General features: G+C 56.4%; 1 protein-coding gene across 12 annotated transcripts in view; it reads right to left on the bottom strand.

Annotated features, from left to right (window-relative positions):
- Positions 1–1,365: 1,365 nt before the first annotated feature.
- NCAM1 (neural cell adhesion molecule 1) overlaps positions 1,366–10,471 on the bottom strand; it is a 309,548-nt gene continuing 300,442 nt past the window's right edge. For 7 of the 12 annotated variants that reach the window (XM_039229165.1, XM_039229158.1, XM_039229160.1 and 4 more), the window contains 3 exons: positions 7,127–7,334; positions 6,071–6,187; positions 1,366–2,773 (listed from right to left, as the gene is read on the bottom strand). In XM_039229165.1, the coding sequence (XP_039085096.1) occupies positions 2,653–2,773; positions 6,071–6,187; positions 7,127–7,334 (446 nt within the window). In that variant the 3' untranslated portion in view covers positions 1,366–2,652. Of the gene's footprint in view, positions 2,774–4,255; positions 5,045–6,070; positions 6,188–7,126; positions 7,335–10,471 lie in introns of all 12 variants that reach the window. The other 5 variants (XM_039229153.1, XM_039229154.1, XM_039229155.1 and 2 more) reach the window with 1 other exon arrangement.

Below are 10,471 nucleotides of genomic sequence, written 5' to 3'. Positions count from 1 at the left end.
TTAGAGAAAGCTCTGCTCTGGGTGGTTTTTCTTTGTTTTTGCTTTTTAAAAAAATTTTTAACTTGTTTTTGTTTAACAGAAAAAGGAAAGCTCATGCATGCGGAGACAAATCTATGCATAATGAAAGAGAGGCAGACCAAAAGGTGGGCAGACTCTTGGATGCCAGCTGTTGGCGGAGCCAGGGTTCTGGGTGGGTGGGTGGGGGTATCAGCTGCCCCCCCGGGCCTGGTTATTTGAGGGTCAGCTATACCTCTTTCTCTAACCATTAGAACCAAGGTCAATGTGCCTGGTCAAGGCCAGTCGGTGTGAAATGCACAGACTCGGTGAGGTATAGCACGGGCGCGGCCTGGGTAGTCAACGCCAGGAACGTCAGAAGGTGAACCACTGATTCCACGGACAGCCTCCCTGCTGGGCCCTCCCCATCTCAGGCACCCAGGAGCACCCCCCCCCCCCCCCCCCCCGTTCTGCTCTGTGCTCAGGGAACTGTCTGCATGTCACTCGTGCCCGAGGGCCTGTGCATTCGAACCACAGATTTGTGCAAGCCCTACAATCAAAGGGGCCGGGGCTGGCTACGCGGGACCCTCCATTTCCATCCCCAGGAGCTGAGAAAATGCAACATAACCCCACATTTAGCAAATGACAAGACCATTATTTTTTCACAGTTTGAAATTATAACCTTAGCATATCGTCACTGATCAGACTGCAGAAGTGTCAGAACGTTGGGGAGTGTGGCCCGAGGGCAGACTTGGGGGAGTCTCACCACCCTACTCGCTTTGTGGTTTTGTACCGGGGGACGGGAGTGTTTGCCGGAGCGCCAGTGCTGCGCCTTAGCGCCCTCTTCATCACCCAAATCACGCTTCCTTCATTTTCTTTGTGTAAAGGCTTCAATTCCTTTTAAGAGTTATTCTTGTTTCCTGAATATTTTTTTTTCTGAACTATCTGCTATACCTTCCACAACCAAACTATGTTGAAGTTTTATTTCAATACTATGACAAAAACACGTTTCACACTAAAATAGTCACGCATCCACAGTGCACAAGCTTGCAGTTCTAAAGTAGAATGAGAAAAAAAAAAAAAAGCAAAATTTCTATACAAAGGGCTGGCTTTTCCCTTCTCCCCCCTCCCATCCCCCTTAAAGTTTCTGTATTTTTTTTTCCCCCACTTGGTTTCCGATCCAGGAATGTTGTGTTATGACTCCAGACAGCAGGTCGGCTTTTTTCTTTTTTCTTTTGTTTCTATAAATGCTGCCTAAGTGAACAGAAGGCCGATGTTACTTTACTTCAACAGACTTCCAAAAAAAGACACTAATTCCCTGAAGCACGCACGCTCTTCCGCTCAAATCTAGATTCTGGGCTCAAAAGGAAATCGTATGTATACATTTTATTTGGCTTTCTACAAAAAGGGGGTGTTTGGGGTAAAAATGTGTGTTCACCAAGACCAGCCACAACTGTACAATCTTCTCTGCTTCATTCAACAAAGCCTACAGAGTCCTTCCTTCAAAAGGAAGGACGCAGATGCCTAGGGGGCAGATTTTTTTCACAGATACAGGCAGGTGGTGGCTACTCAGAAAGTGGTCTAACCCCCCAGGAAATACAAAAAGAACCAAGAGGCGGAAAAAAAAAAAAAAGAAAAGAAAAGAAAAAAANAAAAGAAAAAAAAAGAAAAAAGAAAAACCACTCCAGGAGGAGATGGGATTTTCACCTGAGTTGCTCACAGGCAAAAATTTCAAATCAGAATGAGGGGGGGGGGGGGGGGGGGGGGGGGGGGGGAAGAGCCACTGTAAACAATCATAGTTTATAAAGTTGTCCTGCACGAGAACAAGCCTGTGAGGAGTCTGTCCGCCTCTAGGCAGTATTTGTAACTTAAAAAAAAAAGGCAGCTATTTTACATGGACATTTAAACACAACCAAAGTGAAGCAATTGTCAACTTGTAAACACTGGAAAACAAAGTTGGCAGAAAGGAAAAACAAAAAGAGAGAGAGAAGGAAAAGGGACGAGAAAGCAATCCGAATATTGCAAACTTAGATCTGCCCCCGGAGGCTGTAATTTGGCATTCTTCCTACCGAACGAGAGTCTACGTGGGAATCGCAATCAGCTAGAGAGGGTGACACACTTTGCATACTGAACAGATACAAAGTGAACAGAAATGATAACTTATTTGTGGGGCTTTACAGAGTTCAAACTCGACTCAAAGTATAAAAATAAACTTGGACTTTGTTCATTCGTTAGTCTCAGTGCCTGGAAGCACTTCTCGGAAACTGGTCGGTGCCAATTGGGCAACACCAAGTGTGGTCTTCCTGAACCTAGATTTTTTCTTTTTCTTTCTGAGCTTCCTAGATTCTTAATTTGGGGTCCTTTTGTTTGATTTTTAAATGGTTTCAGGGAACGGAGTGTCCTAGTTTGGCTGTGGGTTTAACCTTTTTGTCTCATTTTCTTACAAGTGAGTGCGCAGCAAAGGAACCCTTTTTATAAACCTACAAAAAGGAGATCCCGTGTTTATCTGTTTACTTTTTTTTTTAAAGGCAAAAGACACTAGAGGAATGAGGTGTGTGTGTGTGTGTGTGTGTGTGTGTGTGTGTGTGTGATATTGGAAATGCTCTGGTGAAGCTATGGTGTCACTTTTACTTTGATCTGCTCATTTCTCGTCACCCATCATGCTTTGCTCTCGTTCTCCTTTGTCTGTGTGGCGTCGTTGGGGACCGTTTTGACTTCGGCTGGCGCTGGTTTCGTTTCTGTCTCCTGGCTCTCCGACTTCGCTTCTGCGGGGCCTTTCCTGCGGAGAATTGGGAAAACAGCACTGAGAACACAGGCTGCCGTCACTCAGCCCTCGGCCAGTCCCGCGCCAGGGGCTCCAGCTTAGAGCAGCCGTCTCCGTCCTCAGCTGCGCGCTGGATCACCCAGGGGCTCTAAGCATCCCTTACGCCTGGGCTCTGCCCCCAGAAATCCCGATTTAATTGGTCTGGGCGTGATGACTTTTAAAAGCACCCAAGTGGCTGTACAACGGAGCCAAAGTTGAGAGCCACTGAATCTGAGGAATGAGACCTTCCCGGTTCCAGCCCTAATCCGATGCCAGGGCCCCAGGGGCCTTACTTGGGCTGGTGGGAGGGGGCAGCAGATGTGCCTGCTCCTTACCCCCATCGGTATGATTGGCATAATTACTCAGGCTGGTATAAAGGAGGCATGTTGGGCTGGTTCCCCAGTACAGACCCCAGGGGCCCCTCCGCAAGCCACCTTGCTTTTGCCTGCCCCCTCCCACCGCACCCAAGGGCGGGCCTGGCCAGGGTGAGAAAGTGTTGTGCTGAGGAAGCTTTCTGCTCCCTGAGAGGCTAGACTGGGATGTCACACTACACTTGGGGACAGAGGAGTTGGGGGGGTCAGGGGGGTGCTGAGTGGGCAGGAGAGCAGAGCCCTACTTCCTGGAGTTCAGGGCTCCTGGGGAAAATCCCATTTCAGCTCTTGGTGGTGCCACATCGCTCATGTGGGGGCAGCCACAGGAACCTCGATAAAAATCTACGTCTTGCTCTGCCTTCTTTGGCCTCAGGAGTGAAGAAAAGTTGGGTCTAAGGATGCACTGGGGCAAGCAGCCTCAGACCCCAGTTCCAGCCGCATTTTGGCATCACATTTAAGAATCTGCTAAGTTTAAGGACGTTCCCTTGAACTTGGGAGACCCAACAGTCAGTCGGCGCTCGTGAGCTCTGACTCTACCTAGCCATTCCAGGTTCGGAGAAGCCAGAGTAGGCGGTAGTGGTGGTTGGGGGTGGGGGTGGGGGCTGTGGGTATCTGGGCCGCGTGGGACAGGGCCCTCCGGACCACATCCTCTCCCCACATGGGCCTTGGGGGTCTGCCTCTTTTCTTCCTGCATAACAGTGCCGTTCCTGGGGAACTCTGCCTGGACACTGGGTAACACACTGTCTGTGGGTCCCGGGGGTGCTGATAAGGGCACCTTGGCCTCCTTGGCTCATTTCCCAAGCTGCACTCATCAGGGCCCGACTGCAGGGCCCCCACCCCCCTCCACCCCAGGGAAAGCAGAAGCCGCTGCTGGGATGATAAGGAGAAGACATAATTAACATGGCCTAATTAGTGAGCACTGTCCTCCCCCCTCCGCTCTCTCCACCTCATCCCAGCCCCCTGGTTGAAGGTCGCCTCAGAGAAGCCCTGGAACAGGCTGAAGACACATGGAACAGAAAGGACACAGCACAGACGCACACCACCACGGGACAGAACCTGACGACAGTGGACAGAGAGAAGGCCGTACTCGGTCTTTGCTGGTGCAGGCGAAACAGAGCTGTCTGCAGTGGAAGGGGTGAGCTCGGGGGCTTGTCCGCTGGCCCCAGCGGTGGGAGCAGGAGAGCCCAGGGCTGCAAAAACATCCTTGGCAAGGTCAATATCTGGGGTCTTGAAGTTCCCTTCGTCCATTTTAAAGTCCTCGCCTTGGGCGGGGTTTGAGGCAGCCTCGCTCTTCGGGCTGCGGAGGCCCGCCGCGGCTGCCTCGGTCGGGCTCTTCGCGGCGCCGGGCTGGGTGGGCTCGGGGTCCGGGCCTGCGGTGCTCGGAGCCTCCTGCTTGGCCTGCGGGGCTGCCGTGGCAGGGGCGGCCGCTGCGGCTAGGGGACCGGCTGCCCCGGCCGCTGTGGGGCTCCCCTTGCTCGCTGGAGGGGCCTTGGCGGCCTCCCCGGGAGGGGCGCTGGGGCTGAGCACGGCCCCCTGGTGAGCCAGGACACTAGAAGACAGATTGCTGGCGGCAGGGGCTGAGGCCGGGGTGTCGCTCAGGTCAACGAGGGGAGCGACCTTGGGGGCGGAAGCTGGGGGCGGGGAGGGGGCTGCGGCGCCCGGCCCCTTGGAAGGGGTGGCCTGGCCGGCGGGCACAGAGTTTGAGTCGGGCGTGGCCGTGGCCGGGGGGGCAATACTGGAGGTCAGGGTGGTGGTCTCACTGGTGGGGCTGTTCTGAGCAGTGGCAAAGGTTTCGGTGATAGTGTCAGAGTTAGCGGTGACGGTGGTGACAGAAGGCAGCATGTCCTCGACAGTGGCTGTGGTGTCGGCCGGCAGCCTGTGGGGAGGACAGGAAGTAGAAGAGAATCGACAATGAAGCTGGGACGAGACAGAGAGGCCGGGGTGGGCGAGGGGGGCCGCAGCCGGGGAGGGGTTCGGGGGCAGGGCATGCAGCGACGCACAGGCACGGACACAGGCCCACAGAGAAAGGAGGACAGCGAGAGGAAGCAGAGGCCCAGGCGGGCATAAGAGGACACAGGAGACACAGACCCGCTGGCCTTTCCTCCCTGAAGACGCCCGCCAGCTCTCGGCGCCGCGCTGCCTCTCCCTGCAGCCCTGTCTGCCCCCTGCCTGCACCCCTACTCCAGGAGAGGCGGCCTCACTTCGCCGTCCACCACTGCTGGTGTCAAGGACCCCGTGTCCTATGGGCTCCACGGGCGGTGACGGGGAAGGTCGGGAATGCGGCAGATGAGGAGTGCTCGCTCCCAAGGTTCCCAGCAGCCACGGGCTGTCCAGCCGGACATTTAAACGAAATCCCCGTTAAACTCCGCTCCCTTCAAAGCCCCAGTGCTCACGACAGTCGGCCCGGCCGTCACGGCCACCTCAGCCGGACACCGTTTCTGACTGAGGGTCCCCCAGGCTTCTGAGAGCAGAAGGGCCAGGGAGCTTCACGCATCCCCACCTCCTCTCACCCTTCCAGGAGGAACGCAGAAAGCGCTAGAGCTCTCGAAATTCCTACACAGATTCTGCTGAGCCTCTCAAAGTGCAGAGCCCCACTCGGTGAGCTGGTGCCCCCTTCGGCCACTTGCAGGGTGTGCGTGTGACTCGGGAAGAGGGTCTAGAGGAGCCGCTCAGCCCTCGGAGACCTTTCAGAGCACCTGCGGGCTCTTCACAGAACAGGAATGCCTTCTCTCTAGCGAGAGAGTGGGGCCAGGCATTTCCGGCCACGGGCTCCAGAAGCTGGCCTGCACCGTTGGGCTGGGGGAGGTGGGTGGGAGGCATGGGAGGTGCGGGGCGGTGGGGGGAGCGATGAGGTGAGTGTGGGGCTCTGCAGCCCAGGGGCAGCCCCTCCCCGCCCACGTACTCGGGCTCCGTCAGCGGGGTGGTCTCGTTGGGCTCCGTGTGTTTCCCTCCGTCGTGGTTCGGGGTCCGCTCCTCCTCGGTCCTCACCTCCACGATGGGTTCCTTGGACTCGTCTTTCCTGGGGAGACAGTTTTGCAGGTTTGATCCCGGGCTGCTGGGGCAGGAAGGCAGCTCCCAGGGAAGCTGGCTGCAGCTCAGGGCTCCTGGGTCTGGCCCAAAGTTGATGGGGGGGCGTGGGCATCTCAGGCCCAAGTGCCCGAGCCTCCGCTCCCACTCGTGCTCGCTGTGTGACCGTGCACATCTGATTGGCTCACCTTAGCTTCGGTCTGCTCATCTGTAAAACCGGCCAAGTAGCAGTCTCTACCTCGCCTGGCTGTTGTAAACTTAACTGAGACATGAATGTCAAGTGCTGAGCACAGTGCCTGGCACAGAGATGCGCTCAGATCATCTGTATTTACAGACAGGGCCTGCCCCGTACGGTGCTCACAGCTTACTCCCGGCTCGGCCTCTTCTCACCTCGCTCCAGCTCAGCCCCACCCAGCGAGTCTGGGAAGCCTCCTGCTAATTGGCTCAGGGCTGGTTTCTCCAGAGATGCTGGAGGGGACAGCATCTGGACCGTCAGCTCCAAAGGGACAGGAATTTTTACCTGTTCTGTTCACAGGTATAACCAAGCGTCTGAGAATAGAGCCTGACCCGGTTTTAGCTGCTCAGTAAATCTTTGTTGAGTGATGTATGAATGACTGAATGAATATGGACATGAATGAATGACAGTGAGGCAAGTGTGTTTCTCAAATGCTATGGCAGGCCCCCTCCAGGTTTATTTAGCTCTGAAAATTCCTCTCATTTTGACCTGTGCAGGTCAAAACCTATGCAGGTTTGCTTTTCAAACAGAACCCCTCAAAGACTGTGTTTTAAGAAACATTTCTCCAATGCTTTTTTTTTTTTTTCCCTTGGGGTTTCCAAACGGGGAAACCGAGGTGGTTCTGATGCGAAGCCTCCCGCCCCCTCCGCCCAGGGCACAGCCTAGACCCTAGCAGTGAATCAGATCTGCACTCACGAGAAGGCAGCTTTGCCCTCCTCCATGTCCTTGCCCTTGGCTCCGGGCCCGGCCTTTCCACACAGGTTGACGGCGATGCACATGAGCAGTCCGCACTTGTTTAGGAAGTAGCAGGTGATGTCCACCACCACCAGCAGCAGGACGAAGATGACGATGAGGATGCCCACGATGGCCCCGGTGCTCAGGCCTGATGTAGGGCTGCCATTGGCTTGGGTGGGAGGGAGGGAGGGAGGGAGAGAGGGACAGAGAGAGATGGCTGGCGGTTAATACGCTGACGTGCAGACTCCTGGACCCTGAAGAGCAACTCCTCGGGGGGTGGGGTGGAACCCAGAGGACAAAGTCACGGCATTGGGTCAAGAGTGGCACCTTCCGTGGGGCCTTTCTACACGCCAGTGTGGAGACAACAGTCTCTTTGTATCTTCAAGAGGGCGGATGGCAGCCTTACCTCACAGACCGGGGGCAGGGGCGTGAGATCCCCACGAGTCAGGAGGACAGTGGGGACTAGGAGCTGTATTTCCATCCCTGCTGAGGCTCAGTCTCTGAGCCTCCCCCGGACCCATACTTAGCTCATCTCCCCGTGAGCCCCGGAGGGAGGCAGGCAGATGGCGGTCGCAGGTTTCGGACTAGACCATGGCTCCTGGGGGTAGTCAGGGACAGGGTCCCGAATGGGGTGGCAGAGGGTTCCCAAGGCTTCCTTTGTGCTTGTGCTGTCACGAGGCACAGCAGTGCGCCCAGTACACTACCCCACCTCCTCTCCCTCTTTACAGACAGCTCCAGATGATCCCGACATGGGACAGTGGCCCTTGGCTTCATGGCTCATCCTCCTTCATTGCACCCAGGGAGACAAACGAGGTCTGCCCAGGATGGAAGGTTTGGGAAATACTCACCATCTGGGAGCTCAGGCTCACTTGGCTCAGACTTCAGGAAGCCCAGCAGACTCACCCAGAGACGCCCACCCACACGGACAGGCACACTCACATGCAAACATCCTCCGTGCCCACTATGGACGGAAACCTAATCTCCCGCTCGAGCAGGACACGGCACGCCCATTCTGGCTGGGCTTGCTTTGAATGACTCAACTTCTGTCCTGCTCCCCAGGGCCCTGGGGGTATTGATGGTACCAGAGAAGGACTCCGGGCTCAGCTCCCAGGCCCCTGTGTCACTGTCAGCTGCCTGAGGTGGCCCCCTGACTGTTTGGTGCCCCTCTCCAGCGTCTGGGAGATAAGAGGTTGTGCTGGGGGCAGCGAGGACCCATGCAGAGCTCTGTGTGTAAGCCAATGTGGGGACAATGACTTCAGACTGAAACATGAGCACATCCGCTTTGGTTTTCTTCTTCCGGAAGGACAGAGTTCAAGAACTGGCTGTTCCACCCCAGCACCAGACCTCGTCTGAAGCTTCCTGTACTGCCAGGACCCATGGGGATCCCCCAGGTCCGTGGACTGGCGGCAGGAATGTGGCCAGCACTATCTGGGCCTCACGGTGGCTTTGCTGAGCCCCAGGACAGGCCCCGCGGCCTGCTAGCCATGTACACCTCGGATAATGGAGGAACGTGTTGTCCAAGGTGACAGGTGCTACAGACGGGCCCTGCTCTTCTTTTCCCATGCAGTCTGTGTTCCCGGGGGGCGCTCTTCTGTCAGCCCAGGGGTCCCTGCTCATGTACCACCGAGCCTCTTCAGCGGTGGGCCCACCTCAATGACTTCTGTTTCAAAGTTTAATTCAGGCTACAGACCGTCAGCCCGGCATGCCACAGATGAGGCGTCCTAACTTCACTCATCGTGCCCAGGGTGCAGCTGGGCCTTATAGCTGGAGAGGAGTCTCAAATTCTTGAGTAATTTTGGCTTCTCTGGGCCCTTGGTCTTGCTTCCCAGTGTTTCCACCTCAGGACTTCTGGCTGGTGCCATCCAACCCGCACTGAACACCTTAGCCTGTCCCCGGGAAGGCCCCAAGACTGGCAAAGGGCTCTGTGCTCAGAGGACCCAGCTCCTGGACTTCGGCAGCAGGAAACTGACGGCTGGCCCCTGTGACCCGCGAGAGCGGCATTCTTCTCTTCCGGGGCCTCAGACATTCCACCCAGACAAGCAAAGAGGCACGCAGGCCTTCCTGATCTTCAGAATCCCAAAGCTGGTGCCCTGGCCAAGGGGGAATGATCAGCCTTGGACTTTTTCTCTGTCCCACGACACTGGGCTGGAAGCCACTGCCGCCTGGTGACATCGCTGCCCAACAGGTGTCGCGTGCCTACTTCCCGAGGAAGGAGCCTAAGGTATTTGGGGGAGGGGAGAACGTTTGTATTTTTGGACTCAATGGCATGAACGCTACATTCTGAGGTTTACACGGAAGTGTGGTTTTAGGGGACCGATTGGGCCTCTGAGGAGGACGAACAGTCCACGGGAAGGGGACTCTGGGCGTGGGAGAGGCAGCCGCTGTCCCCCATGTGCTCTGGCCTCGTCGGACCCGGCCGGAGGGCTGCCTGGGTTCTGCGGGCCAGCACCACGGGCGCGCTCGGGGAAGGGCCAGGGGACACAGACCCTGGTGACCTGAGACAGAGAAGGGCTTCCCTTCTCTCTGAGGCAAAATTCAGATTCTTCCTCCCGGCCTAAAGGCCCTGCACATGTCCGGACTCTCCCACACCTCACGGCACTGGCCCCCACCGCCATCCCTGTGCCCCAGGCCAGGGCCCTCATTCTATCCGCTGCACACACCCAGCCCGTTCCTGCCTCAGGGCCTTGCTGACCCCTGCTGGGAACACTCCAGCCCCGTAACCTCCTGGGTGGCTCTCTGCTGTCCTCCAGGCCTCGGCTCAAATGTCTCCCTGCTGGAGAGCCCTCCCCCTCCGCCCCCTGATCTCTTCCTCTGCCCAGCATCTACCGCATTATCAGCTTTCTTCTCTTCTTACTTCTACCTGCCGCTTTCTGTTCACTCACAATGCATTTTATCTGGCTGGCCTCTCTGGAATGTTCTACCAGTTTCTCTGTCTGAGGTCTCCCCAGCATCTGGCACAACCCGACTCACAGGAAATGTTCAAAGAATATTTGTCAAAAAAAGAAGTGGGCGTTGAGTCTGGAGATGAGAACGCCATCTGCAGATGTTTACAGATGTGTCGTGAAACGGGAGGGGCAGTCTTACTTGGTCACCACCGCTGGATGGAAACTACTGGGGTCGGGGGTGGTTTCAGCCCCTGGGGACAGAACTAGCGGAGTGTCAGCTGCCTCGGCAGGAAAGCGCCCTGTGCCTGGAGGCATTCAGGCGGAGGCTGGACAGCCCTTGGCAGGGACACCGTGGTGCTCTGGACGAGGTCCCTGTGCGGGGCAGGGCCGGGGACAGAGGTGTCTCCATGGCCCCCTTCAA

The sequence above is a fragment of the Hyaena hyaena genome, unplaced genomic scaffold, assembly GCF_003009895.1.
Source record: "Hyaena hyaena isolate Hyena2069 unplaced genomic scaffold, ASM300989v1 scaffold_36, whole genome shotgun sequence".
NCBI classification, from domain to species: Eukaryota; Metazoa; Chordata; class Mammalia; order Carnivora; family Hyaenidae; genus Hyaena; species Hyaena hyaena.
This window is presented reverse-complemented; position numbering and strand designations above follow the sequence as displayed.